Consider the following 15,697-nt stretch of genomic DNA (forward strand, 5'->3'; position numbering starts at 1 on the left):
TACCCAACAGCAACTTGTTAAAACCCTGTCGAGATTTGTTTCCTGAGATTTGAGACACACTCGTATTCAGAGAGGGGAAGTTTGGCCAAAGGTGGCGAAGAAATCAAATTAGTGATGTGATCGCTGCTGGGGGACAAGTCCATGAGTCAGATCTGTTTACATCGGAAGGGGGGGGGGGTGCATTTCCTCTCCCAGTTTGCTGTTTAATTACATTACATGTTCTCTATATTGAGTGGGTGCAGCCATTACATGACTGCCCAACCGTGTTAACACACAGAGGGCAGAAGCACAAACACAGGAGTTTAGAGAATACATTCGGCATTACTATGCAGAGGCACCTGAGTTTTAATAACACTGGAACTATTTATTATTATGATGATGCCTGTGTCACAAACCACAGCAGTTTATTCTCTGGTCACAGAGGAGTACACTAATTCAATTAAGGAAGTTCTCTCTGTTAATAAGTGAAAAAGTGGCCATTGTTCATTAACTAATTCTTCATTATCCTGCAGTTAAATGGAAGGCGTTAAATGGCCACATCTTAAACATTTCCCTCACCTCTCCATCAGAGAGAATATGGACCACATTAAAAAAGGATAAGAGTTTGAAAGTTAACACAATCACCTCCAGTGCTTATATAAAGAGAAGATGGAGTGGGATATGTGATGGAGGACGTATTACCTCCAAATCTGAGGATATATGAAGAACTGCTCTGCACTGCAAAGGTAATACACAGCCTCTAAAACGTAAAATAAAAAAATCCAAACTCTTTATAGCCTCTGAAAATACCGTTAAAGCAGTGGAAAATCCTTTTTTTTTTTTATATAAGCAGGTTGTTGTTTTTTTACACATGGGCCCAGACTTGGACACTACAGCACTGCAAAGAATGGATTCATTAAAAACTATGTGCATATAAGTTCCAAAAGAGTGAGCCTAAATATCAAATCAGTGGATTACAAGAGATTAAACAATGATAGTTAGTTATTCTCATTTCTTCCTGGATGTAAATCCAAATAATGGTATTAATAGATACATGTATATGATTTAAAATAAATCAAGAGACTGGTTTCATTAGCTACATCTCTTTGATTATATGTTGTGCTCATACTTACAATATAGGAGACATTCAATGTGTTAAACTGCACACATTTGAATGGTCGGCATCCTGTTATATCCTCAGTCCCGTGCTGATGTGTTTTTCTTGTGTTCTCCAGCTTCTTAGGCCATCTGTGTGTTGTCAAGCATGTGAACAGTTGCTGAATAGCTGCGTCAGTGTTTATGCTGGAGGGAGATGTGATCCATCACTGGCCAGGGCTGTTACACAGGTGTCTGAGCACAGCCTTGCACAGTCATCTCATCTCCCCGTCCTTTTTTGGGGGGACAATGATGGACAGCTCAGGGACGGGCCTTCAAATGATCTCCCCCTCAAAAATATATACAGTATCTCTAACCCTGCTCACAAAATAGAAGGAAAACACACATCACACACAACACACAAACAGTAAATCTGAGTGAAAACAAAGACAGACTCTGACATTTCCACATCCGCCTGTGTTGTTGTAACTTCAAGAATCAGATTTTGTCGCTAATCTAGTCAAGAACCTAGATGTTACTAACGTAATAATCACAAATGCCTTCTTCCTGAGATGAACCATTCATATAAGTATGAGGCAGGAGGCAGCGAAGTTCAGTGATGGGTTTTAATAATGATGTCGAGCAGCCTTCACACAGCACCAACAGGAGAACAGTGGAATTACATTCGTCAGGTTAATATCTGTGTCCATTATTTTTTTTGCCTCAGGTCCTCTGGGAGCAGCTGTACAGTACTTGAACATGGAGTCATCGCGAGATGACTGCATTTTATTTACAGGATCATTTTCAGACATTGCATACAAATAAGCACATATTTTTTTAAGTCAGTCTTTCATCTAAAACCCTGTATGATATCGACACACAGACAGTACAGTAAAGTGGGGACTGTCATGCAGAAGTTCAAGGTCATGTGGGTGAGAGAAGCTTCGGAGAAGACGTGTGAGAGGAAAACAGAATGTGCGTATCCATAAACTCAAACAATCAAATCAATTCAAACAACTGAAATAAAACACAGAGGCTAAAATAACGTAATAAAATAAAGTACACACTCATAGCAGCAAGGCGCCATTAGGAATATAATCATCAGTTATACATATATATGTGCTATTCATATTTATTCATTATTATCTACCATTCCAGGTGAATTAAAAGTAAATAAGTAAATTCTACTCCTCGTAGGGTACATTTTTTTTTGCCACTGTAAGACCAATCACAAGACAAGTGACTGGTCAGTGTTTGTAAAATAAAACATACAGGATAAAGTGATTCTTGAAATTGGCCCTAACGCAAAAATATTACAACTTATATATAATATACAATGACATAGTTGACCAGCTGCTGTGTTTTTTTGTAAGTGCAAATCATTACAACTGATAAATGTCTGATCCACCCTGATCAGTTGATAAAAAGTATTATTTCTTCACATTCTCATTTTGTAGTTTTGCACGTCAGCCTCCTGATTAGCACAAGCTGTTTTTTTGAATAAAACATAATGTCAGCGATTTATATTGTATACTACAGGGTTTATCACTCCACCACAATCAGGTGTGTTTGAGCAGGGAACATCTAAAACATGGAGGACAGTGGCTCCCCAGGACCAGGAGTGAGAAACCCTGCTATAGTATATTGTTCTTCATGACTCTTTTTAAATGACAGCAAATGCTCATGTGGTGCTCATTATAAAAATAAAAATGAACGGCTACTGTAGATTGTTACAGTATTCTGCTTTACACTTTGGTGACTGGACTCAGGGAAATATAGGGATAACGACATATAGCCTAGCTAGCTTTTCCATCAATATCTAGCATTTTCGCTGAGCTAAGCTACCTTATCGTACTCACTGTGCAGACAGGAACATGGTATAAATCTTGGCATCTAACTTTAGACATTAAAATGAATATGGGCATAGCCCCAAAATGTCAAACTATTCCTTTAGATATATTTACACACGAGGCTGATATAGTGTGTCGTCATTTTGAGCGGTTGTTCAACAACGATGGCACACTAATCGCGATAACCATACATAATTAGAAGAAAGAAAGCATTTCCATGCGAGGTAAAAGTGGTTTGTGTTGGACCTACAGGTTAGAGGACTTAGACAGTCCATTATACATGTCGACCTTCAGCCTTGCCCAGTCTTCCATTTTCTGGACAGGGCTTTTCTCCCTGGAGAGGATGCGAGTCACCTTTTTAAGCTTCTCTTCATTCCTCTCCAGGTAGCGGATGCCCTCGGCCTGCAGCAGGTTGAGCTTCTCATGGCGGCTCTCGTCCATGGAAACATCCTCGCTCACGTAAGGGTTGAAGCGGAAATAAGTGTCGGGAGGCAGAAAGGTGTCGAGCATGGTGTGAACCTCTGAAGGAAGCAAGAGAGTTCAGAATGAGAGGCAGAGGAAACAGAGTCATGATTGAAGACAATGTTAACACTTTAATATGTACAAACATATCACGTATTTGTGTTTGGGGAGAACAGTGCAAAGCTTGTCTGTCAACACTGTGACAGCATTACATGTGTTCCTGAGTCAGAGCTTCAGGGTGGAAGTGAGAGGTAATAACAACAAGTGAAAATGTCATGGTTTGTTCGTCACGGCTCTTTTCATATGACAGATTTAAAATATACAACAGAGAAATGCAAACAAAGACGCAGCTGGTAATAATATTAGGGTAAATATTATTATCAGTGCATTCCCACAGTGGTTCAACAGTGCAGGACATATTACCAAGCACGCAGAGGGGTTTTATAGGAAAAAAAACTGTCAAATTAATGAGTTTGACTAAATTATAATGAAATTAATTCAAACAAAATTAAATTTAATACTTAATACCAAACTCCTCAAGTGGTGTTTTATTGCTTGCCCTGGTTTAAAGACACTTCAATACTGATACAATACGTGTCTTTTGTAGCACCTGCTCATGGAAAATGGTAAATGGTATAAAAGGTGAGCAAAAAAGATAAACGGCACAAAGTAGAGACTGAAAATGTAAACTGAACAGACGACTCCAGCACAGCAAACTGCTACTACACTCACTGATGCATTATTGACTACTGTGCTAGAGGTACAACTGTGTACCAGAGGACATGTGAGAAGTGAAACAACACAAGCTAAAAGACCCACACATCAACACAATTGACCAAAAACACTAAGAAGGGAACTCATTTTGAAGTTCTGAGGCCAAATGTCTAGACACAGCAACAATGATGGTGATGTGTTTCAACAGCACCCTCCAAAAGTATTGGAAGGCTTTCCTTTCTTTTTGCTGTACAATGAAAACATTTGACATCAAATGATAAACCAAAGACCAAGAGTAGAAACTCAGTGTAATCGGACACACCTGGGTAACACAAAAACACCTGTTAGTCACATGATCTCAATACTTTAGCTCACTGGAAAAATGGGTGGGCTCAAACAAAATGTGAGATATCGATGTAAATACCTTGAAATAACATCCTAATCCAAATGTTTTCAGTGTACAGCAAAACTAAAGGATTTCACTGCCTTACTTTTCCAATACTTTTGGAGGGGGACTGTGCTTTTTTTTTTAAGTCTCACTAACACAAGAGAAGTTGTAGAGAGTTTGAGCTGCAGCTGCAATCAGCTTTTTTTTCATTCTTGAGTTAAGAAGGTCATGAAATTCCCTCGGTGTATAATAAACAGCTTCTGATTCGTTTGCCTGCACTGCAACAAAGTTGAGCCTTTTTTAATTTTCCCCCTGAATTATAGCTGGGGTACTTTTTGAGTTTGTTGAGCTTAGCGAGGACCAAAGGGTTGCAAAGCCTGGTCCAATTCTTTTTTGGCTTTTCCAATGCGTGTGCACATTGTTGGATGTAAGAAATGTGCAGCAGCCGTTGCTTTCTTTGCCTGTATGTGGAGATATTGTATGTCTACAACTGCTGCTCTATCCTTTCCTTTTCTGCAGGTGGTGATATGACAAAACACTGAACAAGACTGACAAACAGCTCCACATTTGAGTGAGCCTAATTTGAGGGTAGCCATACATGACTGAGTAAACAGCAAAAAGTTGAAAGCTTGTTTCACACCATTACAACTGCAGTTTAGAGCAAAAAACCCATTAGATCTGTCTTATCTGTCCATAACAACAAAACAAGCTCTACTAATACGGACTAAAACAAAGGAAGAAGATGGGGCAGGGATGGGGGATTTAACAAAAAAAAAAAACATGCTCGCTAATCTGCTGATTCTAAATAACATAGTTCTCTGAAAAGCCTGAGAGAGCTTAATCCCGAACACAGGAGGAGCAAGTACAGAAGAGCATCTAGGTCACAGCAGCAGCAACACAGCACAGCAGACGTGTGTGTGTGTCCAGGGGTGATAAAGATACAAATGTGGACGCCACAATGGGATGTATCCTGAACAAAGGCTGTGCGTATTTCAGTATTTCTGCACTAATGTACACATTTAATCCCTTTCAATCAGACCTGATATTGACGTGATCCGATCACAGCCAGATTGTGGTAAAGAATGACTCTTGACACCTGGCATTGAAAGGCATACTGGACGTGTGATCCTGTGATCACAGATGATCAGATCTGGGTTTCCCTGCCCCTTTATTTAAATACATACTGACATCATGACTGTTTGTAAAAATAAAACGAAAGTTACGTATGTAACTACGGTTCTATGAATCCTGGATGACCGCCAGAGGCGGTGCTTTAGCACTGGATGTCTCCATCTTGCGCATGCGCAGGTCGAGTGTTTATACCAACAAAGTCACCCATGACCCCTGATGACGCCGGCTAGCCTATATCTTCCGGTGACATCAGAGGATCTGTTCCTGCAGAATCTTCTCGCGAAACCACGAGGATTCCGAGTGACAGAACGCTCTGGCGGTCATCCAGGATTCATAGAACCGTAGTTACATACGTAACTTTCGTTCTATTTCATCCTTACTGACCGCCAGAGGCGGTGCTTTAGCACTGGATGACCATAACAACAAAGTCACGAGGAATGCCAGTACGTACCTCAGTGAGAGTAAAGGGTAGAGGCGGCACATTCACCCTATAGAATCTGGAGAGGGTAGCTGGTGATGCCCACCAGGGGCACGCCGCGCAGAGCCGCCCATGATGTAGTGACAGCCCTAGTAGAGTGGCACCTCCCCCGGATGGCAGGGGATAACCACCGTGTTTGTACACCTGAGTGATGATGTCCATAATTCTGTGTGAGAGTCACTGTTCGGAGGGAGCACGGCCTTATTAGTACGCCGTAGTAGAGAAACAGCTGTTCTGACCGTCTCAAGCTCGCGGTCGAAGTTATATAGACTCTTAAGGTCTGGACAGGGCACGGCCGTCATGACCTTTCCTCCCCTGCTGGGAGGATAAACTGTGCCAGGATTAAGGTTTGACGATGACAGAACCTGAGGAGGAAAAGCCCGTATTTGGCCACAGAGTGACCCCTGAGCCATCTGAGTCTGAGTTCGACCTCAGACATGAGTCCCTCACAGAGAGAGCATGTAGCTCCTCAGCACTCCTTACTAAGTGATGGTGAGGAGAAAGGCAGTCTTCAACTCAAGGGGGGCGGCAGCACCGGGGCAGACCCCAAGCCAGAATTCTCTGTACCCTTGGTAGTTGTAGCCTTGAGGCTTTCCTTTAAGGAAAAGGACACGAGTCTGTGGCACTCCACGGTGTTGTCATCAACTTGAGTGTGTCGAGAGGAAAAGCCCGCCACATAAGCCCTCCCGTCCGCCATTCGGGAGTGGCTGTAGGAACTACAGAATTGTTGTAGTTGTATAGTAGACGGGCCCTCGCCCCCGTCGGAACACCAGGCAGACAGTTTACACCTGTTCACATACTGCATTTGGGTAGAAAGCTCCATAGTTTTCAGTGTGGTACATTGGGCTGTGTCTGAACACTCTGCCCGGAGGTCGTGCCCTGCAGTGGCCGACCCAGAGCTGGAGGCAATGAGGGTCAGGATGCCAGACCTGGCCCCCTAACTGAGACAGGAGATCCAACCTGTCGGGGAGACGCCGCGATGAGCTGCAGCAGAGCCTGTGCAGCAGAGGAAAACATGTCATCCCTGGCCAGAAAAGGGGGCCACCAGTAGCAGGTTGTGGCCCTGCTGGAGGACCCTCTGCAGTGTTTGAGGAATCAGCGGCTCTGTGGGAAGGCATAGATAAGAGCTTCTGGGCGATCGTGTGCGAGAGCATCCTCGCGGCTGAGAAGGGCTGGCCTTCTCTGTCAAGGAGAACCAGAGGGGGGCAGTGGGTCGTCGACTCCTCTGTGGCAAAGAGATCCCCCTCTGCCCTGCCGAAAAAACATCCCAGATATTAAATACCACCTCTACATCAGAGTGTGTGCAATTATGTCAGAGAGAGACGGTTGAGACATTGTCTGACCGTACTAGCACATGCCTCTACTGAAGGAACTGAAGAAAAAGCTGCAGTGCCATGTGCACTGCCCGTAGCTGTGAGGGATACATCTGTGTGACAGTCTCCCGAAGGGATGTAATGGCGCCCATGGGCGTGCCCTGAAGAAGAAACCATCTCACCCTCCGTGGGGCCAGAGCAGGCCGAGGAGGCAGGAGGCCAAGGAGGCAGCGTTGTGATGCCTAAGCTTCCTGTGCTGGTGCCACTTGGCATACAAGTGGAAAACTGTTCGGCCACCTCTGAAGGGGGCGTAGTGGCAGCGGGCCTAAGGGAGCCACAGTGGCAGCAGCTGTTAGCTTGCCTAAGAGGCGCATATACTGGGTGTAGCGCAAGCAGCGGCCCTTCTGAAGAGGAGAAGGAGGATGAGGATGTCGTCCACACGCCGAAGTGATGGACAGGCCCTCATGGCAACAGCATCCGGAGTCACCCCCCTAGAAAAGTGTACTCTGAGAGGGAACCAGGCAGCTCATTGTGAAAATCACTCTGAGGATGTTCATGCCCCGCGACTGCAGGGGGGAGAGGGCTGCTGCCACACACCTGGCCAGCACCAGTGGTGAAGGGAGAGGCCGAACGGGAGCAGTGAGCACCCTGGACTGATAATGGCGGCCCTGAGAGCAGGCTGCAGAAAATGCCTGGTGCTATGGGGACGTGAAAGTACGCGTCCTTCAAGAATAAGAGGTAAACCATTCCCCTGTAAAAGCCAGTACGCAGAACCACTGCATTACTGAGCATGTGGAACTTCGTGAACTTCAGGAACCTGTTGTCCCCTCAAGTTGAGTGATAGGGCGGAGTCCATCGTCTTTCTTTTCCATGAGAAAGTAAGTTGAGTAGAACCCCATGGTGACAGGGTTTTTTTCTGCCGGGTCGCGTATAATGGTCATTTGACCAGGCTGTAGGTTGGGGGTGTCGGAACTGAAATTTGTACCTGTGGGGTTAAGGTGGAATCACCTAAGGGCCTGTGGTGAAAACAGTCCAGTAGCTGAGCTGCTGCTGGAAAAAAGAAGCCGATAATCAGCCACTGAATCTCCCCTGAGCTAGCCACTGGCGGCGAGTCAAAACAGTGGGGGAGCTGGGCTGGTTCACGCCTGAAGAGGCACTGGCGGGAGCCGGCTGAGCCTGTGGGGCCATGCGAATGGTGGCACCCATGAAGTTATACCCGCCACTGCTGGCTGGGGAGCGGGAGCTCACCCCAAGGGTGTGTGAGGCAGCACCTTGGGGAACCACATTGGCCCCATTGTTGGTGAACTCGGTGGCTGAAGCCGCCACGGAGAGTACATCTACCTCCGGTTCGACCGTGGCAGCGGGGAAGCGGAAAAACCTGCGTCCACTGCACCGATCCAAGGACTGGACGGCTATGAAGAGGGTCTTCATCTAGTTTAACTCCTCAGTCAGCTGGTCCCCCCTGGAGGCCAGTTTAGACTCCTCGACCCTCTTCCCAGAGGGGGCGCCCACAGCCTCTGCAGCCGAGGTCGATTAGGCTGTGCTGGTGGCAGTCGCTGGGCTGGGGTCAGCTGGTCCGGTTCCGGAACATGACCCAGCAGGTGTTCCTCAGCCAGTCTGGCAACCCGCACTGCCCTGGGCATGAAGCTGCAGTTCATGCACGGATCCTCCGACAGCCCCTCCCTCAGGTGTTCGAGGCCAAGGCACGGAGGGCACCTATCATGACCGTCCTCCGGCTGCCGGGAGGCCATACAGGTCGCACAGGAGTGGTCACCAAGCATTGTGCCAGTCGGCGGCTGTAGAGTGGGAGAAGCAACAGATGCTGGGAGAGGGAGCGAGAACACTGCCTTCACCAACAGGTGTCGCACGGCCGTAGTTAGGGTAAGTGGTTCTTCACACTAACTATGAGGCCAACGGCGTCCGCCTATGCTGGGAGCGGGAGCGAGAACACTGCCATCACCAGCAAAGGTCAGCTTGCTGCGCCAGTACAGACTGTCACCACCGAGCAGACACAGCTCGATGTGGCTGTTACTGACGGTAAGTAGTATACACCTGTGATGGGAGAGGGAGCGAGCACACTGCCTTCACCAACAGGTGTCGCACAGCCGAATACAGTTAGGATTAGTGGTTCTTCACACTAACTATGAGGGCACCAGCATCCGCCTATGCTGGGAGCGGGAGCGAGAACACTGCCTTCACCGGCAAAGGCCAGCTTGCTGCGCCAATACAGACTGTCGCCACCGAGCAGACGCAGCTCGAGATGTGGCTGTTACTGACGTTTAGTAGCATACACCTGTGATGGGAGAGGGAGCGAGCGCACTGCCTTCACCAACAGGTGTCGCACAGACAAGTACAGTTAGCCTTAGTGGGCTCTTCACACTTCTGCTAACTGGAGGGCAACAGCACCTGCCTATGCTGGGAGTGGGAGCGAGAGCACTGCCTTCACCAGCAAAAGGTCGGCTTGCTGCGCCAAATACAACCATCCCGCCTAGCAACACAGCTCAAGATATGGCTGTTACTAGAGGTAGTAGTATACACCTGCGATGGGAAAGGGAGCGAACACACTGCCTTCACAAACAGGTATCCAATGCAGTTAGCCTTAGTGGAACACGTCTGCTTACTACAGGGGACTAGAATGAAGAGTACAGCCAACGGTGTATCATCATCATCAACACAGTAAAAACCCAAAGCAAAAGCAGTACTCACTGTACAGTTACTCCCAGATAACTGTAGTACAGATGTCAGGAGAGGGAGCGAATACACTGGTTTCACTGACATATGTATAATGTTCCGATTACACATACGCAAGGTCAAGCAAGCAGTGCTGACACTAGCGCCTGTAACTAAAATCACAAATGTCGGGAGAGAGAGCGCACACGCTGTCTTCACCGACACAGGAGAGTAAAAAAGAGAGACAGTACACACCGTACAGTTACTCATAGATACAGCAGAAGTACAAAGTTGGAAGAGGGAGCGAGTACGCTGGCTTCACAAACATACAACCACCACGAAAGGTGGGCCGGGTACAACCAGCTGTGTACCGATTACACAGCCTCTAGGTCAAGCTTCTACGGATATAGCAGAAATACAGATGTCAGGAGGGAGTGAGTACGCTGGCTTCACCGACATATGAAGCTACAACTGGAGGTGGGTACGAGCAGCGGTGTAGCGATTATGCAGACGCTAGGTCAAGCGAGCAATGTTGACCGCCAGCGCAACAACCCAATGTCGGGAGAGAGAGCGGACACGCTGTCTTTACCAACACATGAAATGAAAAAACAAAGCGAGAAACGGTACACACTGTACAGTTACTCACGGATAACAGTAGTACAGATGTCAGGAGAGGGAGCGAGTACACTGGCTTCACTGACATGTATAATGTACAGATTATGCAGACACTAGATTAAGTAGCAGTGCTGACACTAGTGCCTGTAATTAAATCACAAATGTCGAAGAGAGAGCACACACGCTGTCTGCACCGACACATGACAGTAAAAAAGGAGAGAGGCAGTACACGTTGTACTGTTACTCATAGATACAGCATAAGTACGGGTGTCGGGGCTTCACCGACATACAACTACAACGAAAGGCGGGTACGACCAATTGTGTAGCGATTACACAGACTCTGTGTCTTAAAGCAATGCTGTCTTCATAACATGGAAAAGTACAGATAAAAAACGGTACAAGTTGTACAATTACTCACAGATATAGTAGTACAGATGCACTTTCTTCACCAACATATGACCGCAACAAGGCGGGTACTATCAGCTGTGTACCGATTATACAGACGCTAGGTCGAGCAGGCAATGCTAACCGCTAGCGCCCGTAATTAACACACGGAAATGTCGGGAGAGAGCGCACAACGCCTTCACCGACTAATTTTACAGAGAAGACATATTCTCAAAGGAGGCGAAAGACGCCTGGTATACTCAGCCAGTTGTAGCGTTGGCTGATCCAACTTCTATTACGGGGTGTTCACGGCGAACCGCGACGAACCTCCCGTCTCCGCTCGTCGCAGCCCTTGGAGGGCGAGCAGCTCGCAGCTCCGACAGATTGTCACAAGGCTACCAGCGACGGAGCGGCAATGAACGCTTTAATTCAGCTGGAGTTCGCTGACATGCGTCTACCTGCAAAGCGAGAAGATGAAAAGGAACAGATCCTCTGATGTCACCGGAAGATATAGGCTAGCCGGCGTCATCAGGGGTCATGGGTGACTTTGTTGGTATAAACACTCGACCTGCGCATGCGCAAGATGGAGACATCCAGTGCTAAAGCACCGCCTCTGGCGGTCAGTAAGGATGAAATAGAATTGTGTTTTTAAAGAGTCTAACTGTTGTAATGTGTGCTGATAATTATCGTAAAAAAATAAACATGAAACTACCGCTGATCAAATGACGTCACCTGAGTAGGTGGTCTCTTGTCTGAGGTCGTCCAGCGGATGGATTGCTTTCATGCAGCTCAAACACGTAGACAAAAGCTTCCTCAAACAAACAACCTCTATATGTGGTTTCTGTGATCGGATCTGAGGATGCATAAAGGACACTTTGGGCCCGTTCAGACTTGTACATAAGGAAGTATGGATAAAAGGAAGTTTTATTAGACATTGTGCTTCCACAACGAAACTTAGTTGGTACACCCTTAGTGGCAAGGCACAAAAAAATAAAAACTGGAAACATAAAACATAAAACACAAAAACAAGGACTGTATAAACTGTATAAAATGGCAGCAATAAATTATTTAAAAATAGATAAAAGAAATAGATGAGAGCAGCAGCTGTATGAAGTGCATTACTTTGTGATCTGATCGCAACCAGATAGCACTGAGGATGGATTTTAGTTCAAAGCCGGAACGGGGTCTAATTGTTGACTGTAAATAAAGATGGATGATGCGTCTTCACTTCCACACATAAAGTAAGATAAAATATCCCATACAGTAAGTGCAAAAACCTCACATCCTGTTTTAATAGCATCACATATGTACTTCAAGCCAAACCTATCAAGGAAATACCTAAAATGACAGAAAACACCTTAAGGAAAAATATATTTGATATGTACTTTGATTATCAGCAAAACAACACTATTTTCATGCAATTTGAATTTTTCAGTCCGGTCAACTTTTATCACTTACCCTCGGTGTCTGTGGCGCTGCTGATGACATTGGTGATTTTCGCTTTGAGACTGGTGTAGGTGGAGCTGCTCTTGCCGAGGCTTTCGAAGCGACCTGTGCCGAGTGAGACTACACACTCCAAGGGCACGTTGGGCCACAAACAATTACACTCATGGATAGCCAGCGCAGTGGGGTTGTTAATCAGCAGTCCGCCATCCTGTGCACAAAACAGAGGAAGTGCTGTGTCAGAGACTCCATTTACAGGCTTTCAATGCTGTTATAAGCCAAGAACCACAGTTCTGGTGAAACCATGTAAGTAAAACCTTTCATGGATTTTAACACTTGATAGATTAAATTATTTTTTTTAGAAAGCATCCAAAGAAACAAAGAGAAGAAACCAATTTAGTGTCCCAGAGCAGCTTGTACAGAGCTAAACTCTTTTTTTCTTTGTGTTTTTTGTTTTTATTATTTCTCTCACAGTTTCAGTCATAAGGCCTTTGATTTCGAACAAACCACCCAGGAGTGCTTTTGCTTTGGATCCATAGTCTACCCAAGGCGATGGGGGTAGTAACTGTTGAGGCTGTGGGGAGCGTTGAATAGACATGAGGCTGAGGGGCCGCGGGGCTGCGAGCTGGCAGCAGGATCAAACACACAGGGGCCAGCGCTCATTAAAGAGGCCAGGCTGGGGGGGTGGGAGTAGCGAGGCCCCAAGGGTCCTGGGACACTCCAGTGGGAAGTGTGCTTGTTTATGCGACTGTGTGTGTACGTGTGTGATGGAAAGCTCATGCCTGCTTGGTGTCTGCATACAATATTGTGGGTATGCGTTTCTGGCAGCATATGTCACATGGCTTCATATACATTAACGCTTGAAAAGAGAAAGGGGGGAGGGAGGGAGGGAGTCATCTTTGCAGTGCACAGCAGCGTTGCAGCCTAATGACTATTCTATACAAATGTCTGACAGCACATGGAGAATATGACAGCTGCCTACAAAGGCAAAGGTCTGCTAATCATCCAGGCAAATAGGCTGAAATATTACATCATCAATCCAAAGGCCAGGCGAATAAAATGGCAGAGAAAATTGACTGTTGCAGTCAGACTGGCGGCACTGTATCAAATAACAGCTCCCATTATGGCAGGTGATTTGTGATCGACTTGTCACTCGTTCTATAGCCGTTCTACAGGAAAACAGTGGCTGCTTTTAAATATTAATTTTTGCTTAGTAGAGGGGGAAAAAAAACATTGGAGCAGAGCTGCAACAACTCAGTGATTAATCAATCAACATGAAAAACAAATCTGCAACTATTTCAATAATTTATGAACCATTAAATTGTTGGTTGAACGAGACTTTTGAAAATGGGCAGCATGGGATTTTTTTTAATGGCACTTCCAAATTAATCAATCACAAAAATGGTTGTAAGTTACAGCCTGATATTGGACACTTTTTGATCCGAGGATTGGAGCAGAAAAGTTATTACAGCTCATTCAGAGGAGTAAACGTGCATCGTAAACGATGTGTCCATCAATTTAGTAGATAAACAGTATATTTTATAGGTATAAAACACTTAAAATTATTATGTTTAGTGAATAAGAGGTTTAAGCCTGAACTTTCACTCACTAAACTATTTCTGGTTTCTCTGGCTTAGTCGAAATTATGGCAACAGCCTGGGTCCAGTTATGAGTTCTTTGTGCCGATAGCTGGGGGCAAGTTTCACAGGCACAGTGACTGGTCTTCCACACGGAGCCAAAGCATGAAACGTTAGAGGCCGACTGCACAATGCTCCTGTGAGCTGGGAGCTGAATACTATAACTTGTCTCCATCTCTGTGCACCTGCTTGGGCAATTCAGAGATTGTAGTTAAAGTTTTCACCCTTGGAGAAAAGCCTGTTTTTTTGGCAGTGGGGAAGATTTGTGGCGCCGCTGGACGACTGGTAGGATTTCTTTGTGTGTGGCAGTGAGAAGTTTTTGGGGAATTAATTATTTAAGAGCTAGTATAGTGTAAGTTGCATCCATCATTTTTCCCAGAACTGTCAAGACACATAACAAGCCTCCTTGACAGAGGAAAGTAACATTTTCAGAATACAGCGAGAACAGTTTGGCAGATGCTGAAGCTGCAGTTGTGAAGCCTGGGCTCTTTAAAAGCAATTTTCAGTGAAATATACACTACTTTTGGTCCACTGACATGGACGAAGACTTACAGTACTGTGCTAAAGAATTAGGCCATGATTAGATTTGGTGTTTTAGCAATGCTATAATGACCATAGAGTATGATTGTTTCTCAATCATGTTATTGGCTTCTACAGGTGAAAGTGTCAAGTATTTACTGTCGCTTACCCTTATGCTTTAACAATAGCACAACCCTGGCTCTTAAAAGTGGAGTGGAAGTCTAATTAATGTGATAAAACCTGTATTTGTCCTAATATTCCATGTCGAAAAATATCTGGTGCGATGCCAAGTTTATTCAAAACATGCTTGAGCATTACACTCTTAGAAATAAGGGTTCCAAAAGTGTTCTTCTACAAAGGCTGAGGTTCTACCTGGAACCATTGGTTTTTCAAGGGTTCTTGGTAACACTTATGGTTCCAGTAAGAACCGTTTTGATCCAGAGAACCCTTTAAAACCTTTCCTGAATAAAGGGTTTTAGAAGGGTTTTTGGTAACACTAAGGGTTCCAGGTGGAACCTCCTATGAGGACAAGCCGAAGAACCTTATATGGCTCTACTTAGCACTTTTATTTCTAAGAGTGTACATACACATGCACACAAGACCAACTTTCATTCACATCATTCCAATCTAAACGCCAATGATAACAGTATTTGAACTAAAAACATCAAAAGCTGGCTTTTGTACAGGACTATAAGTTACAAACAAGCATCTACAAATCAGAACAAAATGGCCAAACTCAAGTGGCCTATTAAATACTCAGCATGATGTGGAGGGAAGGTCACTTCAATTATTAAGGATTTATTGTACTGTACTGCTGCCTGTATTCACGATCTCACATTAAAAGAAACATCCATCTGTCAACGTGTTAATGACCTTAAAAAACAGCCAGACACACAGATAGAATTTTAACTCTCAAGACTGAAAGAAAACAGAATTTTCATAAGCAAAAGTTTGAATTCTGGCATCATGAAAAGCTTCACAATGTTTCATCATCGTTTGAATGAGTCAGGTGAAACCCA

General features: G+C 45.1%; 1 protein-coding gene across 1 annotated transcript in view; it reads right to left on the reverse strand.

Moving 5' to 3' along the window:
• Window positions 1-1,775: 1,775 nt before the first annotated feature.
• The window catches only part of LOC310930386 (calcium-independent phospholipase A2-gamma-like), a 25,504-nt gene continuing 11,582 nt past the window's right edge, over window positions 1,776-15,697 (reverse strand). Inside the window, exons 9-10 of the mRNA XM_083893353.1 lie at window positions 12,538-12,733; window positions 1,776-3,445 (exon numbers count right to left, since the gene is read on the reverse strand). Coding sequence (XP_083749479.1) covers window positions 3,171-3,445; window positions 12,538-12,733 — 471 coding nt within the window. The 3' untranslated portion in view covers window positions 1,776-3,170. The remainder of the gene's footprint in view (window positions 3,446-12,537; window positions 12,734-15,697) is intronic.

This window comes from Microchirus variegatus (assembly GCF_963457635.1).
Source record: "Microchirus variegatus genome assembly, chromosome: 8".
NCBI classification, from domain to species: Eukaryota; Metazoa; Chordata; class Actinopteri; order Pleuronectiformes; family Soleidae; genus Microchirus; species Microchirus variegatus.